Genomic DNA, 19,772 nt, shown 5'->3' with positions numbered 1-19,772 from the left:
AACAGGCACAGGGTAGGGTACGCAGGCACAGGGTAGGGTAAAACTAACAGTAGAAAGTAACAGTAGAAGTCTGCACAACATCAAGTTGAGCAGGGGGTTGGACTCGATGGCCTTATAGGCCCCTTCCAACTCTACTATTCTGTGATTCTATGCCTGGGATATCACTGTCAGAAGGATAATTGGGGGAAGGATGACTAGAATGGATGTTGAGTTGAAAAGACATGAAGAGGAAGAGGGGGAAATTATATTCAGCACTCTGAATGCCTGTTCCTTTAAGGTTATAAAACATCAAAGCCCTAGTATGTACTCTTCCACACCTTGTATGTGCTCCTTTGGCACAGGTTAGAAAACACAGGCACCTAAGAACGTGAAATGGCTTCAGGAAAGATTTCTCCCTGAGGACCATTGTACTTACGTGGAGCCCTGCAGTTGGTAAACGCCATTAGGCTATAGCATGCGATCCATTTGAAAACAGAACCACCCCACTGATCTGAATTGAGTTTGTGTGCAAGGACAATGCAGCTTATTGTACGCATCCTGAGACTTTCAATAAACAAAGACAACAAAATGACATTTGCTTATTTTCACTGTCTTTTGTTTACAATAAGCAGTTCAGAACGTAACGCCTGTAAAGCAGAATATTTCTACAGAATATACTGGCAAAGATAGCCGCAATTTTTTTCCATCTATTATATTTTGTCGCCGTTTCCCCATATTTTGCCACAATTTTTCAATCTTTATTTGCTGTATTTCCTTCTAATGGTCTCAAAAGCAAGCTTTAGATTTAGACTGCCGATCCAGTGAAACATCCCTGGAACTAGGTTGCATTCTGAAGACCAGCATCTTAACGAAAACATGTTTTGCCTGCCTCAGAATGCCATGTTGCTGAGATGTGACCATGCAATGTGAGAAGCCATTAAGCCATCATCACTACCTACTGTTATTTATGCTGGGTGACTGTAGCAACAAACCTCTCCTGGCTGCATTCTAGGTCTGAATCCATTATCATTTTTCCTGTGACAAAAACGCAAACTAATTCCAACCTTTGTTTTATGTGTGCATATTCATGGCATGAGAAAAATGCTCAAGTGAGATGAAAGTGTCAGCTCTTCCAAGTAAGGTCACAATATATTAATAGTTGTGTGTCTCCAGTGTGTTCATGCAATTGTTGCACACATAATCTGGCTTTGGGAACAAAAATCTGCATAGTGAATATGCTTGTTTTTATTAACCTAGAGTGACCATATGAAAAGTAGGGCAAGGCTCCTGTAACTTTAACAGTTGCATAGAAAAGGGAATTTCAGCAGGTACCATTTGTATGCAGGCAACACCTGGTGAAATTCCCTCTTCATCACAACAGTTAAAGCTGCAGGAGCCCTGCCCTGACTGACCAGATGCAAAAGAGGGCAGGGCTCCTGCAGCTTTAACTGTTGTGATGAAAAGGTAATTTCACCAGGTGCTGCCTGCATACAAATAACACCTGCTGAAATTGCCTTTTCTGTGCAACTGTTAAAGATACAGGAGCCCTGTCCTCCTTTCCATATGGTCACTCTAAGGGGACTGTTCAGACGACCCTGCAGTCTGTCTGTCCTCAAGCTGCCCTCTCTTCTTCCACTGTCTGGTTCTAGATCCAGAACAAAATGAATACAAAAAAAAGGGGGGGATTGGCTTTGGGTAAATAAGTTATTCTAACTGCAGAATTTCTGTGCAATCAAAAGGATGTTATGTATGCTTAAGCCTGATTGAAATAATTATGGCATAAGCACACAATTAAATCTAAAGAATACCATGCAGGATTGTGCCCTTTGTGTTTTCTTGGCACAGGCATTAGCTACCTTCCTGAATGTCGATTTTTCTTGCACAGAGTAGACACGGCTCTGCAAACAGCTACATCTGTACAAGCAGGCACAAAAACCTCATTCACATTAACTTTCAAGTACACATATTTGATAGATGAGATCATTTCCATTCAGTAAACACGGAAAGAAAAGTCGATGTATTCTCACTGTAATTAGACACCCATCGACACAGAAAACTGTTTTGGTGTCTTTGAATTGTAATCTCCCCATGAAATATCAATTATACCTGACAGGCTCAGAGTGCTAGATTCCAGTTTCAATTACCCTGCCAGTATCTGTCATATCAAAAGAAAGCAAAACTTATTTGCTCTAAAGTGGGGAGAAAAACACACAACATTTAGTCCTAAAAGTGCATCTTTAAAAGTGGTAAGAAACACTCGTCCAAATGTTAACTTTTATTGCGCACAGATGGGGTTACTCTGAAGTTTGTGAATTGTGGGCAGCAGATAAAAGCTGCAAAAAATTAAAACAATGGAAGAAGGTTTCTTATGAAGTTATGAGAAGTATACCCTGCTGCTGCTTACAGTTAACTCTTTTCATACTGAGGGACAAAACTTCAAAGTACCCTTACTTTTGAGGTATAATTACTTTAAAGAGAATTGAAACCAGTTCTCAAGAGAAAGCAAATGTGGGAAATTGGTGTATCTTCACAGCTTTGGCGTTCTCAACCACAAACATCAAGGGGTAGAAAAAGGTCAGTAGGACAACAAAATCTCTCACTACACCACACCACATCTACTTTGAAGTAAGCTCCACTGAGCTCAATGAGGCTTACTTCTTAAGTAAGTGTGCATAGTAGTACAGGATTCAGCATGGGGCTCCAACATCCATAACCATGTGGGTAAATTGCCAATATTTATTTGATTTATAGCACAAGCTATCTGATGTGTTCAAGATGGGCAATTCATAATTTATACATGAAATAAACTGTCTTCTGCCCCTAAAGTTTGTAGAGGTTAACACCCTGCTCTTAGACTCATGTAGATCTGAGACACTGGGCTCATCTACACTGAGCAGATATTCCACTATGAAAGCGGTATGAAAGTGGCATATAAAAGGCAGGAGCCACACTGCTGCTTTATTGTGATATTGAAGTGAAGTGCAGGATCTACCCCACTGCTGTAAAGTGGTACTGAAGTTCACTTACAACTGTTGGGGCCCATTGACACATACCATATGCCGCTTTCACACCACTTTCATAGTGTTATATCCTGCTTGATGTAGATGTGTCCTGGGCCCCAACAGTTGTCAGTGCACTTCAGTACCACTATAAAGCAATAGTGTGGCTCCTGTTTTTATATACCTCTTTCATACCACGTTCATAGTGGAATATCCTGCTTGGTGTAGATGAGCCCACTATTTGTTTATAAAAGGATGTATTTTTCAGGAGGCTATGTTATTGAGTAAACCCCATTTCTGCCTCACGTTCCTTCTCTAGCGTGCCTTAACTTTGCTCCTTACTGCGAGGCATAAGAGTTTCAGGGTGAGTAGAACCACTGGTGGCTCCTGGCCACTTTCTGGTGGGCAGTCTAATTCCTGCCAGTTAGGAACCTAGGAAGCTCCCTTATATTGAGTTAGATCATTGGCCTCTAGGTTTTCAGCACCAGTTTTGCCTGGCCTAGTTGGAGGTGTCAGGAATTGAACCTAAGACCTTCTGCATAGAAGGTTTGTGCTGTACATCTGAGCTATGGCCCCTCCCCTGAATCCCAGTTGCTGCAATTCTTGCAATGAATGCTGGACTAGATGGACTCTTCTTCTGATCTATCATGACTTATGTCCTTAAGCAACAATGCATACTGTGGATTCATGCTTCACACTGCAGAATCAGCCCGGACTCATTGCACACAAATTAGTTATGCCTTAAGTGCAAAGACACCCAATGTATGCACTCTTGAATTAAATTTACACACAGCTGTGGATTACGGAGATTCTGGTAAAAGAGAAAAGTAGAATAGGCAAGATTGAAACCTGTCTACCCCTGCTTTGCGCTATGTGTTGTTGTTGCACACCGGGGCTGGCATGTCAAAGACGTAGGTCCTGCACCCTTTCAGGCCAAGGATGCTTGAGGAATTCAATCTTTGCAAATTCCAAATCAAATCAGCCTGATCTGCACCTCCCAGACAAATATGCGGATTGGGACTTACTGATCCATCAGGCTTTGCACTTCCCTACATGTTTTAATGCAGTTCCTGCCTCATCAAAATACGTGCAAAAATGTGTGTTTTGAGGAAAAAAGATCTTAGAGATGTTAAGTTAGAGATATATTTAGAAATGCACATTCGAATTGTATATAAACGCAAATTTTCATATGGATTTTAAAAAAAACATTGCAGATTAATGTGGGAATGGAATGGGACGGATTTAGGGGTGAACAGAGGCAAATGTGACATGTTTCTTCGGTAGCAAAAAGATCTACAGGAGCAAAACAATAGAGGGGAAACAGAAGGAAAAAGAAACACAGGGTTATAAGACTTTTTTAATGACCCTCCCTGGTATCTCTCAATATGTTGGCATGTTTGGGCAACCGTCTTTATTACATAGTATGGATGGTTTTCCAAACAAAGCCTTCTTTATTACTGCCCACTCCCAGGAGGCCTTTGCATAACTTGCAATCGTAACACATGACCTTGCCTTAATTTAATTATGTTTGTTATGTATACCACCTCTTGGATTTTAGGAATGAAATAATCTGTAGTCTAGGATAAACTAGAACTCACTTTATCCTAGAAATATCTTTCCCCCATCATTTTTTTTTTTTTTGGATTCTTTACCCAATCCCCGTCCTGAACAACCTGCTTGAAAGATTAAACACTGCATTTTTAACTCTGGTTGGCCCTTATTAAAGAAGTATCCCATCACTGAATCTGTGATGTTTGTTCTGCCGCACCAACAAGGCTACCTGGTTTTGATACCTTTTGGTACAAATGATATTGAAAATGTGTGAAACATATAATGTAGATTAATTAGTTTGGAAGGGACCTGAAGATAATTTAATTCAATCCCCCAACAACGTTCCTTCCATTTCCACCTTATATATACCAATGGATATATCCAATGGAGTGCAGTGGTTGAATATATATTTGTGTGTAGTTTGTCCCAGGTTAGAACACTGGCACCTCTATTACAGTAAGGGAGGGAGAGACATTACCTGAAACCTTTGACATCCACTACCAATCAAGGGAGATGGTACACTCAGGGGAGACTCAGTATATAGAGCCAGTGTGATGTAGTGGCTAGAGCGTTGGACTGGGAGTCAGGAGATCTGGGTTCTAGTCCTCACTCAGCCATGGAAACCCACCAGGTGACTTTGGACCAGTCAAACCTACCTCACAGGTTTGTTGTTGTGAGGATAAAATGGAGAGGAGGAGGATTATGTACACTGCCTTGGGTTACTTGGAGGAAAAAAGGTGGGATATAAATGCAACAATAAATAAATAAATAAAAATAATATATAAATAAATATAGGAAACTTCCTATGTTCAGATTATTTGTTTATTTAATTATTTAAAACATTTGTATCCCACCCTATATCACTAGGATCTCAGGGCGGCATACAGATAAAATCATACAATATAAAGCTATAAATATACACCGCTAAAAACAAATTAAACCATTAATCAAGTTAAAACCAATATATAATTTAAAAACAGTAAAAACAATTAAACAGTTAAAACAATGTGCAAGCCAGGTGAATTTAACCATTAAAGTCTTTATTAAAAAGCCGCTTTTTTACTTGGTGCCGGAATAGAGTCAGCGTTGGCGCCAGCCGGGCCTGCAAGGGGAGGGCATTCCACAGTCGGGGTGCCACAACAGAGAAAACCCTCTCCCATGTCCCACCATAGCATATATGTTGTGTTGGTGGGATGCGGAGGAGGGCTCCTCCAACAGATCTGAAGTCTCAGGTGGGCATATATAAGGAGAGGCGCTCCCTCAAGTATCGAGGTCCCAAGCCGTTTGGGGCTTTAAACGTCATTACTAACACCTTAAAATCTGACTGGAAGCGTATAGGCAGCCAGTGCAATTCCTTTAAGAATAACCAAACAAATGTGTGCAATACAAGATTTGCCTGCCCAGTTCCAATAATGATTTTGTCAACCCATCCAGATAATCTTATAAAACACAATCAAATCTACGAAGGAAGGATTTTATTCATCTACATCTTAGATTTTCTAAGGGTTTAAGAGGTGTGTTTGGCTTGTCAAACTGATAAAATTGTCTTGTAACAGCAGTTATTTGCTATTACACATTTGGAAGAGTACAGCCAAACAGATAAAATAATGGCAAATCCCAGTAACATATTTAAACATAGTTTAAAATGATGACCTTTTGGGGGCGGGCTGGGGGGCGCGGGGCGGGAACACACACACAATCCAATTCAAAGTGTTACTGAAAAAGAAAAAGATGATGGCAAGCAGGCTATAAGGTGACGTGTGTTAACATGAGCCCAAGATTGTCAAAATGTATAAGCCGGATGGAAAGCAGGTTTGTGCAAAGCTCTTATAAACCTCCAGTGCTAAGTAAAGAGAGAATGACGAAGGACACTTCAACAAAGTCAGGTTCTCACACTGTGTGTGCATGTTATTGGTCCGAATTATTCACTCTTATTTAACTGCACCGAAAAGTCTTTCATCTCCATGCTATACAATAATAGTTTCCATATGACTGGTGGCTTAGCTATAAATAAGATCAAAAGCAAAAGAAAGGATTTCATAGTAACGGGGGTGGGGGTTGAGTCACTATGAACAGCATTAAATCAAGAAAAATAGCAAAGTTTAACAGTTTTCTTTTAATACAGAAAAGTACCAGAGAGTAATAAGCAGCTTTCCAAACAGCTTATGAAAAGGCATTCTGCAAGTAGTAGTCATATGCAAAATCCATTTAAATGTAACCGAAAGTGGCAAAGCAGAAGTTTGGCTTTAAAAGAGAGAGAGAGAGAGAGAGACAGAGAGAGAGAGAGAGACAGAGAGAGAGAGAGGTAGAATGCCACGTCTTAAGTAGAGGCAGAGACCAGCTATAAACAAATGAAAAGAAAAAAGAACAAGAAAAAACGGATTTTCGTGTTTATGCACACTGTAAGAGAAGGCCGTGTGGCAGTACTCCAAACATGCCTCTATGCTCTTTCTGTTCTATTTTAAAGGGGGAGGGGGAGTGGCCTTGGGTAATCCAGTATTATTATTATTTTTTGAAGAAATCACAACATTGCTCAACTCAAACCCATGAGCTCCACGTAAAAGGGATGTTTTATTTGGCATTGCGAATCAACTCAATTGGAAGAGCCAACTTCCCAAACTCATTTTCTTCTGGAGATGCAAAAATAACAATGCTAAGCTCCATTCCCTACTGGACCAACAGATGTTAATAATCCATGGGAGGGGATGCATTTCCTTTGTGCCTAACAGACAGCCGATGTGTACTGTTTTGTAATGTTTTAATACGTTTGAGGAGAGGTTTTGCCCTTTGGGATGCTATCTTATGGGTAGCGCTTCCTCTGTCCTACCGTTACCACACATTTCCCCCTCTGCAAAAGTGCCTTAATTGGCTGTTCTGGCGTTCTTTGTTTAACGCACAAGGTGAAACAACTGTAGAGCTTTTAAAAAGTGAAGTGAGCTGCCATGGGGAGCAACGGGTTGCCACTGCCAATGAAATAGAGTCAGCAATGATTTCCTTCCTACGGAGATGATTATTCATTTTATGTACTGGCTGAATAGGGAGATGTTCAAGATCCAAAAGCTACAGAATTAGGAATATTAGTGCTTTTGCTGTAAGTAATGGCCTGTCAGTGAAACCCACAGAGTAAAAATAAACAGTGAAGCGGGTAGGTTGGATGTTTCCTTCTTAAATAAGAGAAAATATCTTTCAAGAGACTCTTGCAGCTAGGCTCAACCATCCTTCTTTCCTTCCCACTTGTTCCTAAGCACCTGTTGAATGGTGACCTCAGCTCTACACCTCGAGATTCAGACGTTTTGCAAAACAGCTTTTTAAACAAAAGCCAGCTGTTTCTCATCTACGCTACAGGGGAAATAGAAATCAGGGCAGTGCTGGGGAAACGTTACCCAGAGACTTCCATTCTCCAATAACTTTCACACACCCAGCTGCACAATAGAGCCATCCATGTGTAGAAAAGTAGGGAACGCGGTCTAATGCTAAATTAAAACTTGGAAACCGAATACTACTATTTTAACAATGCACCTAATTAGCCAGTTTCAAATGAATGAAGTCATTGTATTAGGAATTTTTTTAAAAGTGTCATTTTATATAATGGCTGGATCCCTACACACCACTCTCTCCAAACATCAACATCATCGTTCAAAAATGATTTTAAGTGTATGATATAATTACACAGAATTAGTAATGCTAACTAAATTACGTAGGGTTCAAACATTGTATAAAACGATCTGCTGCAGCTCCTTTTAAAATGTTTCAGTGCGGTAAGGATGCTTTGTCTTCTGTGAAAGAGAACTTTTAAAAAAGGCAATGTGGTGACGATAACGGATGGTATTATTATGATAATACTAAACAGGGCACAATTAGGATATACATTTATTTATTTAGTAAACAAGGCACTGCCTTTAAAATAATTTCATGTTGTTTCTGTCTTTAGATTTTGATATAAATGCCAGAATACAACTGCTTCATAAACTGCTACTTTATTTCCTAAGGGTGGAAAATTCCATGAGTTAATCTAATTTGGATATTTAAACACACACACACACACACACACACACACACACACACACACACAGAGAGCCTTCTTGTGTGTTGTCATGTGAAACAAGCAGGCAAATTGTCAGCAGGTTGAGCAGTATCGCAAAAACATAACAGGTTCGATCGGACGGTGCCCGAATAAACCCTGTTCACGAAACGGGCTTGCATCCAGCAAAATGAGGAGGAAGCACCTCTCCCCCATTCTCACAGCCTCTTGGACCACTCCCTCTGCCGTTTACAAGGGTCCCCCAACTATCTGGAGCAGATTTTGGGGGGGGGGGCTGCAGGGAAAATGGGGAGCCAAGCACTTAAGAGTACCGTGCTCTGCCAGTGGAACTCTGCCCACAGGATTCTCAATCCATCCAGGCATTTTTTGTGCAGCTCAACTGTTGTCATAAATTCATTTGTAAACGGACATGAAATAGATGGGCCTCTTTCGCAATTTCACCGCAGAAGTTATTGTGCAAATGCTACCTTATGCAATCCCATTTTAATGCCTTTGAGTAAAATCCTGCAATGTTTGTAGAATGACAGGAGTAAAAAAAACCAAAAAACCCTAGAATGGTGACTGTTGGATCAAGACAGAAAAGCCTTATCAGCACCAGCCAATTTGTGTGTGTTTTGGAGATGTGCTATTATAAAATCCTCTTTCAATTTTCTTTTGGTGATTCACAACCAATTAGAGTGGTGCATTTTTGTGGGCCAGTCAGTTCATCTTTGGATTCACTCGAAGCCCAGTTTGATAGCATATCTTGTGCATTATATTTAAACCCATGTTGCATTTCACTAAGCAGATTTAGATCAATTATTATGGTATGTGTAGTACAAAGCAAAGCTCTGGACAAGTTGGGAGGGCATCTCTAAAATTAGTTTAATTACTGATTCTTTTGCTGACCTCTTTTAAAATCCTCTAACTCCCATCTTACATGACAGGCGACTGGCCAAATAAGAACAACTTGCCAGACTGTGCTTTAAGAAGCGGATTTATAGCAGGTCAGAATATTTGCCCATACAGCTCAGCAGCACTGTCTGCTCTGGCTGGCAGTGTGTCTCCAAGGTTAGAGGTTGGGGTCTTTACCTTGCCTGACACCTGATCCTTCTTTTTAAACTGGAGATGCAAGGATTCCATCTGGAATTTCCTGCATGGTTTTCTATGGAGCTACGATCACTTCTCCTTTCTATGGATCTGAGTGTGAGAGAAGAAGATGATGCCATATGAGTCCTTGAAGTATGAGGGCCAATAATACTTATTTATGTATTTATTATATGTCTATACCACCCAATAGCTGATGCTCTCTAGCTCAGCATTAGCTTCTGTGCTGTTTAATGCAACCCTCCCAAAAGCCCCACCCCACCCCCTAAAGTTGCAATGTGCCTTAAAGAGTTTGTGGAACTCATGTAAGAAAGAGAGTTGCAAGGTTGTACCTGCCCGGACCTTAAGATCATCTACAGGGGCCCTTCTCTGGGAGCCCCTGCCAAAGGAAGTGAGGCAGGTGGCTACTAGGAGGAGGGCTTTCTCTGCTGTGGCACCCCAGTTGTGGAATGAGCTCCCCAGAGAGGTCCGCCTGGCGCCTACATTGTACTCCTTTCGTCGCCAGCTGAAGACCTTTTTATTCTCTCAGTATTTTAACACTTAATTTTAACTTTAATTTAAATTTTACTGTTTTAACTCTGTATTTTAATTTTATATCAATTTTGCTGCGTGGTTTTTATCCTGGTTGTGCTTTTTATACTGTATTTTGTATTTGTGCTTTTAACCTGTTGGTTGTTTTATTATGGTTTTAATTTTTGTGAACTGCCCAGAGAGCTTCGGCTATTGGGCGGTATAAAAATGTAACAAATAAATAAATAAATAAGGTTCCCAATATGTTTTGTTAGTGGAAAGGCAGGATAATAAGTTATTTTTATTAGACCTACAGCTACCTGGGTGTTTCCCACAATGGCCATGTAAATTGTAAAGGGCAAACATTTCTTCAAAAAGGCCAAAGAATGTGTGCTGTAAAACCTGGACACATGCAATTTCCTGACCCGCATCTGCTGCATGTCTAGGAATATGTATCTCTACAAGGGTGTGAAGCTTCTTCTGGCTATAGGGGAGCTACTTTGTGAGATTGCTTCGCTGTTCCTTGGCAAATTCGTAGCCTCCGGGCTGATATAATGCCTGAAGTATGGAGGTAGAAACTTCCCTTCTGCTTCTCCCTGTCATTCCCCAGGTCTCTTTGCTGCCCAGCTCCTGCCTATCTCATGCTCCTCTTCAGGATGACTTAGCAGCTAGGATGTCATGAGTAATCGGAATGGTGAGCTTGTACAAGCATTATTATTTATGAGTTGTTTAAGGCTGAGCAGGGGCCTCACTCAACCTGCACCTCCCCCCCTGCTACCACTTTCCCAACTGCCCTAAAGGGTCACCCAACTTATACAGGGAAGGTGAAGAGGGACACAGTTGAGACAGTGGTGGCAGCATCAGCTTCTTGGCAAAGCATCCTCTCCAAACAAGGTCATTGGGACTAAAAGTACCAGTGTCTCCACTGGGGAAGAAATGCTATTCATGACAATGACTGCCTGTGGAGTGCTTGCAAAGGACCAAGCCCCTTTTAGGCAAATGAAGGGATGTTCACTCATGATTAATAGTGTCTGTGGCAGCGTACGTTGGAGTCTTGGTGCTCCTGCATCACTTGTGCCCTGGCCAAGTTTACTGCTGGCCATATCAGTTGTGCTGTGGAGCTACTGGGAAGCCCCTGGTAACTCAAGTTCCCAACTAGGGTTGACTACTGTAAATAGATGGCTTCCATGTTGTGACTGCAGGCATCACCTAGAGATCCCATCGTTTCTCCGGCAGGGGTCTTGAACCTTGGTGCATTTCATATAAATGAAATGATGGGAAAATATTCTGAATGTTAATGGCAAAGGATCCTTGTGGCAACTTAAACACTGGATTCTCAGCCCTGAGAAACTGCCAACAACAACAACAACAACAAATCCTTAACAACAAAAATGGAAACAGCTTGTCTGGCGTTGCTTGCTCTTCCCTCTGTCCCAGGATAAGACAATCCACAAAAAAGGCAGGGATTGAAGCAATATTGACTGATTGCATGCTTAAATATTCTCCAAACTGGTATGAATAGGACTGAACTTGCCATACTAATGCTTAAAGAATTTCACCAACAGTCAGCTTCTTTCTGCCCACAATTCAAAGTGCTAAACCTAATTAGGCCTTTTAATAAAGACCAACTGTCTGGGACCTGGGTTCCTGAAGGACCACCTGCACCCATATGAACCTGTCCAATGGTTACATTCTTCATCAGAGGCCTTCTTCTGTGTGCCCTCACTTTCTGAAGTTAGGAGGACAGCTACCAAGGAACAGGGTATTTTTTCTGATGATGCCCCATTTATGGAGATCATCCTGGTGTTCAATCCATGACTTTCAGGCACTAGGTACAATCAATTCTATTTATCCAGATATTTAGCAGGCGAGCCTTCCCTGACGTGGTGCCTTCCCTCCAAGTGTTTTTTTACTACAATCCCCATTATCCCCAACTACTATGGGCTTTAATATTGTTTTATTTCATAATAATATTGTTTTAATAATTGTTATAAGCCATCTTGAGAACAATGGGTTGCATCAATGGCACTCACTGATCACTATCAGTCAGTGGAGGGAGATGTATTAAATGACTAAGGGTTGGACACATTGGCAAAATGACGAAAAGAAGCAAGGGAATTAGTTGTGATAGCGAAATAAAGCCTCCATGCTCAAAGGCACAATATCTCCGGACGAACAGGTTGTCACAGTCATGACTTCCTTTAGGGCTTCTCAGTGGCATCTGGTTGGCCAAGGTTGAAGAGAGATTTGGGCCCTGGTGGAACAATGCAGAACTTGTATTCTACTGTATCTTTTTCTCAACTCCCAGCTATTCCATTTTATGTAGCACAGTGGAATCCGCGTTCCTGGAAACTCAGCAGCCATAAGCCAGAGGTAAGAAGGTAAAAGAGATGTGTGTTTCTGGGAACCACTAAGCTGCTTCTTTTCAGAGGAAACTGTCATTGGACCAAAGATAGTCACACACACAACCCCTTGGCTAATAATTAATCCTGCAGTTCTTTGAATGGTAGTGGAGATAAATGTAAGGTTTGTCAAAACAAGAATAAGGCATAATGTAATGATCTCTTTGAAATCCCAGAAGTGACTCCAATAGTGAGGTTAAAGGATTTTCTATACATGCCTAGCTGAGGACTGTAGCACAATCTATCATTTATTTTTATTATGAATACAGAACCATAAATGCACACAACACATCTGAGCTTCATAAACAAAAAACGTCAGTTCCCTGTCCCAACAAGCTAGAGATCAAAGTTTAGCAGTGGGGGCTGTTGTGTTATGTTGGGTGCCTGTGGCCGCCATTTTTACATGGCACCTGTGGGTGTCTGGCTTACTGTGGCTTGCTGTGGCTTGTGTTGGACTGGGCAGCAACTGTTAAGTAAGCCATGGGCTGTTCTTGGGTTGTTGCTCACTCCCAACAAGCCATGCTGCCCACTCCCAACAAGCCATGCTCCCCTGGTTTGCACAACCCGACAAACCACAGTAAGCTAAGTGCCCATGGGCACTACGCAAAAATCGCGACCATGGGTGCTTGGCATGGCATGACAGTCACCACATCTAAATTAAACCACAGAGGCCTGAGGTGTGGTGCGAACCAGCCCAGTGGGAGAGCCAACAGAGGATGGAGCAAAACAGGATAGCAAGGGATGAAAGTAAGGAAATTCAGTTGTCACATACTTAGGCTTCATTACAGTTGGGACTGTAGATGAAGATGAGGATTAAGGTCGAAGCCAACATTGCGCGAGCGGAAGGCACGCATGCAATGGATTTTTCATTTTTCCTTCCCTTTGTGTTTTATGGGGCTGCAGTGGGAGGTTTCCTATTTTGGTGAATTCCCCCTTCAACTGCAGCCCTATAATACACAACCCACAATGTTCAGCAGGTTCCCCTGGCCCTGGGAGAAGCTTTTTGAGGGTGGTGGTGGTGGTGGGTTAGACAACAGGAATTAAGGAGATAAGCCAAAGGCTTCCCGGAAAAGATGAGTTTAGAAGATGACTCAGGAGGAGAGAAAGAGAACATTGCATACATGCTTTTCTTTATTACTATTAATAAGTTATTAATCCTTTTATAATTGCTATTAATCTAGTTGTTCTTGCTATCGAGCAATAAAATTAATACTGGGTTTATGTTGGTTATTTGATAAGGAAGGACTTCTGGAAACTCAAACTTACATTCTGGGCAAAATCTCAGATTACGTTTAGCATACTTCCATACCTCCCACCCCCAACAACAAGAAGGTACAAAGCTGACAAAGGAAGGTGTACAGTGGGCAAAGAAACTCCCACCACCAGCACATTCTGAACAAGTTTCCGGTCCATACCTCCCACTGCTACTTTATTTACTGCAGCTGGCCAAAGTTTTATAGCCTGTTTCATGTATTAAAATTCAAATGTGGAAAACATTACCAGTGTCCTCCTTGATTTTTTTTTAATCCCCCCCCTTCAACTTCCTTTTCAGCGTGGAATGTATCAAATGGTCAAAGGCTAACTTAAGACTGACTCTACTCAAAAACTATTTCCTTTGTTCTTGTGTTTTTACTTCAAAATTCAGACCAGTTTTCCAGAAAGAAAATAGCAGCCCTGATGCTTTCTCACAAGTTAGTTTCAGACAGTGAATAATGTTGCCCATGAACTACTACTAGGAACTGCGGCGGAGGGAGGGGGAATCCCGCAAGGAGAAAGAAGAGTGATATATGCAACGCTTTTCTTTGGTGGGGGACTTTGTGTGTCTGTGTGTCTGTGTGAGTGGAGTGGTGGATACATTTCCAAAATTGCCTCTCACTGAAGTTTCCGTTTTAAATGTACTTTGTGCCTGAGATTCATTTATTATTTTATGAATTTCAAATAAGCAAACAAGAACTTCAGTTCAACGGCAAAAGCAACAAAGTTTCGTGCTTTATATGCTGCATAATTGCCATTTGATAATCAAAGCAAACAAACGTCGAGAAAGTAGAAGACAAATACCTGCTCTCCCATTGCAGCAACCCAAATTCAAGGGTCAGATATTTCCATCAAGTACTATATGCAGAGCTGACATTTCTGGGGTTGCTCCCCCCCCCCCCACTCCCTGCCAAAGTCTTTTCCTCAGCTACATCTGGCATATAAGAGGGAAGTGCATATTTATGGAACAACTCTCTCTGAAGTGATGCCCTGGGTGCATGTTGCATCAGTTTAACATATGCAAAGCAAAAAAAAAAAAAGCTACCAAAGGGAGGGGGAGTAGACCCCCTCCCACCCTTCTTTCTTTTGATTGAGAGCAGATACACAGAAATAGTTGCAAGTCACAGATCTGGCTTTTAATAGAGCCAGGTTTCTTCATTAAAAGCAGTATTGTTTAAACATGACGTGCTATGCGTTTGCGCATGGAATCACCCAAATCTTAAGATTCTACGTATCCCAGGGGATACATAATGCATCACCTGAGGGCAAGCTAAATTACAATCCAGAATATGCTTCTGTCAATTCTCAGCAACTGCTATACAGAAACAAAATCATGCCTGTTTTCAGGCTAATTTTATTGGGAAAGCAGGGAATGGGGATATGGAAAAAGTCTAGTGGGCAGACTATTTCCAGCAAACATTTATGTCGTTATCTATAAATGCCAATGGTCCGCTTCTAGCTTATAATAATGCAGTGCTCAAAACACAATTGCTTTTAACTTTAGTTTTAAGAGGTGATCTCTGCAGAGTTCCTACATCTAAATGGTCCTTCTCCCTCCATCTTTAATAACAAACAAAATTTATTGGTAATAACTCCCATAAATCCCATGCCTTTCATCTCGATATGAATTGGGAGCCTGGCTACATACAGCAACACTGATTTGTAACCATTAAACCTGGGCTAAAAGCAAGTATTTGTCCAAGCACACCTGTCCCAGATTCCTTGCTTTTAAAGTGTAACTTTACTTCATACAGTGCCCAATGTAGCACACTGCTGTAGTGTTACATACTACAATGCCTTACTGAAACAATCCCTATATTTTTCAGCATTTCTCCTCAGTTGTGCTAAATGCTACGAGGCTACTCCATAACTCTGTGCAAGCTTTTCTTTTCTTTTCTGTGCATGTTCTGGCCATAGATTTCTGGCCAGAGTGATAGGTCTAATTGGTCCCTATTGTAGGCTCTTCTCAGCTGGCTTCCCACTTTGACAACACTTGTTTAGAACTCTCTCAGCACAACATGTCAAGTGAAATGGAACCCATGCAAATTCTTTGTGACTAAATACAGGTCTAAAAGCAGAACAGAATGTAAACCACTCATTTGGACATTTAATGTTATCTCAGAGATGTAGATTTTTTACAGTGCTGTTGCATGTGTTTTGTTATTTATCATAGAGGAACAAAAAGAAAAGTTAACCCTAACAACTTAATCCTGGAACTATTAGCAAGATGGTGTCTAACACATTATGAATACCAGATTCATAGACCAATCCAATACAGGTGTGTTCAGAAGTAAGCACTTAAACATATGCATACTGTAGGTTTTCTCTAAAATCCCATGTCTTGTTTTCAAGCGTGGAGATTGTATCCACTATTATTTCAAATCTAATGAAGTTAGTTTTGTTTCAAGAAGTTGAGTGAAGATAGAAAGAAGAGAGGAGAGAAAATTTAGGATTCTTAATTATAAGAGATGTACACTCTGCTCTGCATAGATTGTGGAGTAATCTTAAAATGTTACCCTCGTCACATAGAAACTGCTTTTGTCTGAGCGGTTCCTGTGTGGCTTGTGGCTGGGGTAATGTTTAAACACCCAAGCTTGTGGAAGGGGGCCGGCCATGGAATTAGCAACTCGATCGATTTAAATGCTTCTGCCATGCAGTAGTTCAACTGTAAAGGGCCACAAAGTTAACTAATTTAGGATGCAATCCTATCTTGATAAGTTGGCAGACTCTTAAGTCAGAGGCTGCTGATACTCAATGCAAGGTGGCCAGAGCATGGAGGCAATCTTCGCCTCTGTGCTTTGGCTGCCCTGTGTTTTCCCTAGATGGGAGATTTCACTCATCTAGGCGTGGGCTTCTGGGAGGGAACAAAGCAAGGATGCTCTCAGGAAGCTGCATCACCATCTCTGTGCTCCGTTTACAAGTGTGATGTAGCTGGCGCGGGAACAACCACACCAACTATGAGGGGGTGGAGAGTGCAGGTTTTGAACTCTGAAGTCACTTACAACCTTGGCTCCTAGAAACCAAAAAATACGATGTCCCCCAGACACTGGCTAGGGGACAGAGGATTGCACCCTTACAGAAGTTGTAGATGTGCAGTTGAATTCCCACCCTCTAAAAAAAAATCATTAGTTTGCAGAAATATATTCTTTAAAAATATATTCCAAAAAATAAGTAACAAGATTGTCGTTTTTTTCAAAAAAAGTAAGCCACAATGGCATTGGCACCTCATGTCTGTGCATGGTGCATGCACAGCTAATGTTCAGTAGGAGGATGTGGCAATAACACTCAGGAGAATAAACAATGATTTTGCTGAAAGTCCAGAAGACTAATCTTCCACCAGTCTTTTCTAGAGAGGAGGAATGAGTGCGGATTAAGCTCCCATCCTTTTGCTTGTGCAGACTTTTTAAAAAAATACTTAAGGAATTTGGAGGCAGTTAGACAGGTGTATTTCATCTGTAAAGAGTAGTAGAGGCTACGAAGGCTGCCTGCCAGTCTGTTGTTGGACAGAAGAAGCAGGGGTACTAGGAGAGACACCCTGAGAGGGTAGGAAAACTCACCAACTATCCACAAAAGTCTGGACTTCTGCTAGTATAGTATTAAACACCACTATGGTTATTCCTTTGCACTTTTCCCATCCTAAATCTTTATTGGCCATACAAAAACAGGCAAATACATTTCAGTCAAAAATATCATAATGAAAACAGACTTTTAGTAAAGACTGATGCAACAGAATAGCAGCCTCTTGCCAATCAGAGATTAAAAGCATGACCAGAAAACATTCAGAGAACAATAGATTTTACAGTCATAAATACCGTAATTCTTCGATTGTAAGATGCCATCGACTGTAAGACGCACACTAATTTCAGTACCACCAACAGGAAAAAAAAAGCGCTGATTCTAAGAAATAATAAACGCACCCGCGATTCTAAGACGCACCCCATTTTTAGAGATGTTTATATGGGTAAAAAGTGTGTCTTGGAATCGAAGAAATATGGTATGTACAATATAAAGGCAACAGATGCCTTTAGAACATACATAGAGGAGTAACTACTCTCTGTGTAATATGAGTATGCTTTTCAAGCATCTTACTGCACTAACAAATATTAGTACAGTGCTACTGCTGTATATACAATATAGTTTCTGAGCGACGAAATTGTGCCTCAATTAAAAGCCTGGGGAAAAAACAGTCCAAAAATCTGAATTGCTTCACATTATATATTTTGTTAAAGTGTAGTATTTAATCTTTATAGCTTACCATTAGCGAATGTCTATTGGCTGAAAGAAGACCTGTTCCATATCCTGACCCAAGCCCTCCCATTGCTCCATTATGAGAGGGTCCTATTAAGCCATGCATGTCGCTATGACTACCGGGCATCGTAGTTGAAGGCCCCACTGCATGGTTCCGGAGGACATGAATAGCATCATCCAGTCTTTCCAAGCGGTCTTCAATCCGGCTTTGCTGTTTGTTTATGAAAAACAAATCAAGAGAAGCATCAGCAAATTTGAAGGGCCATTTAACGCTCAAGACAAAACTAACAGAGATTATGAACTGCACATTTAGCACCTCTATCGCTACGTGCCAGACAGGGGAAGGGAAAAGGGGAAGAAGGTTGCTTGTAGGTGGGCTATTTCTGAATGTGTATTTTACATTACGAACACCGCAGAAAACTGAAATGCCTTATCTGAAACAATGATTCCCAAACTAGCATTCTAGGAAAATAAGGAAGTTCTGCTGACAAAAAGACAGTTTTCATTTTCATGGGCAAAACAGGTTCATTGATTCCTCATGAACGTAACTTCTACAGTACATATGTTGCTCTCTGATTTTGAAACATTTTGTATTGCTTAGAAATATCAAATTGCTATGACATTTAAAAATCTTTAAATTCACTGAGTTGCAGTCCAGAACTTGGGATTCCTGAGTGATCCTTTTGAAGACAAGTGAAAGTTAGTAGGTTGTGCACTACGACCTCTAGCAGGCTTTGTTAGGGCCTATTATTCCTTTGCAATCAAAAGAAATAATAAGAAGGAACGTCTTAGGTTACTATTCATTTCCATAGTTTCTGCCTTCTTCCCCACAGTACATATACCCAAACAGCTTTCAGAACATTAGCACAACTTAAATGGGTTTGCTTCACATAAACAAGCCTTCGAGTTACGCAGCCAGTGTTAGATTAAAACACACACAAAACAAAAACATGTGATAAACTGTGTAATTCAGCCTTGCCTACAACACAAACAACCCCCTGCATGTTTTTTGGAGAAGCCTCCTTTGCTACCACTGCATTTTCCCACTGTTTAAAGCCAGAAAGAGTAGTGGTACTGATTTTGAAGAAATGTAATGTCTGCTTCAATGGGCTACTTCATAAAAAAAAAAAAAAGGAATTACTTAAATTGACAAAATGAAGTACAGCAATGTGTACTTTTGTCTACATTCTGCCAAGGATTTTTTTTTACTTCTACAATTCCCAAGAATGCTTCTGAAGTAAACTACATTATCCTTATTGCAAACACTGGGGCAGATATTTGGGACTTTCAACTCTCATCAGCTCCAGCATCCAGCATGGCCAATGGTTAGAAATGCTGTGAGTTTTAGAGCTCATCTACACTAAGAGCAGGTATTCCACTATGAAAGCTGTATGAAAGTGGTATATAAAAGGCAGGAGCCACACTAATGCTTTATAGTGGTATTGAAGTGCACTGACCACTGTTGGGGCCCATTGACACAGCCCATATACCACTTTCATAGTGTTATATCCTGCTTGGTATAGATGTGCCATGAGCCCCAGCTGTTGTCAGTGAACTTCAGTACCATTATAAAGCAGTAGTGTAGATCCTGCAGTGCACTTCAATACTGCTATAAAGCAGTTGTGTGACTCCTGCCTTTTATATGCCGCTTTCATACCACTTTCTTAGTGCAATATCCTGCTTGGTGTAGATTAGGCCTTA

The 19,772-nt window shown here is 41.0% G+C and overlaps 1 protein-coding gene across 22 annotated transcripts in view; it reads right to left on the bottom strand.

The window, feature by feature from the left end:
- TCF4 (transcription factor 4) overlaps nucleotides 1-19,772 on the bottom strand; it is a 410,485-nt gene that overhangs the window by 24,052 nt on the left and 366,661 nt on the right. For all 22 annotated transcript variants that reach the window (XR_010025561.1, XM_063128224.1, XM_063128230.1 and 19 more), the window contains one exon: nucleotides 18,079-18,282. Coding sequence is in view for 21 of the 22 variants with exons in the window: in XM_063128224.1 (XP_062984294.1) it covers nucleotides 18,079-18,282 (204 nt within the window). In the remaining variant the exon portion in view is untranslated. The remainder of the gene's footprint in view (nucleotides 1-18,078; nucleotides 18,283-19,772) is intronic.

This window comes from Elgaria multicarinata, chromosome 6 (genome assembly GCF_023053635.1).
Source record: "Elgaria multicarinata webbii isolate HBS135686 ecotype San Diego chromosome 6, rElgMul1.1.pri, whole genome shotgun sequence".
Classification (NCBI taxonomy): Eukaryota; Metazoa; Chordata; class Lepidosauria; order Squamata; family Anguidae; genus Elgaria; species Elgaria multicarinata.
The sequence above is the reverse complement of the archived record's forward strand: the minus strand, read 5'-3'. Positions and strand labels throughout refer to the sequence as shown.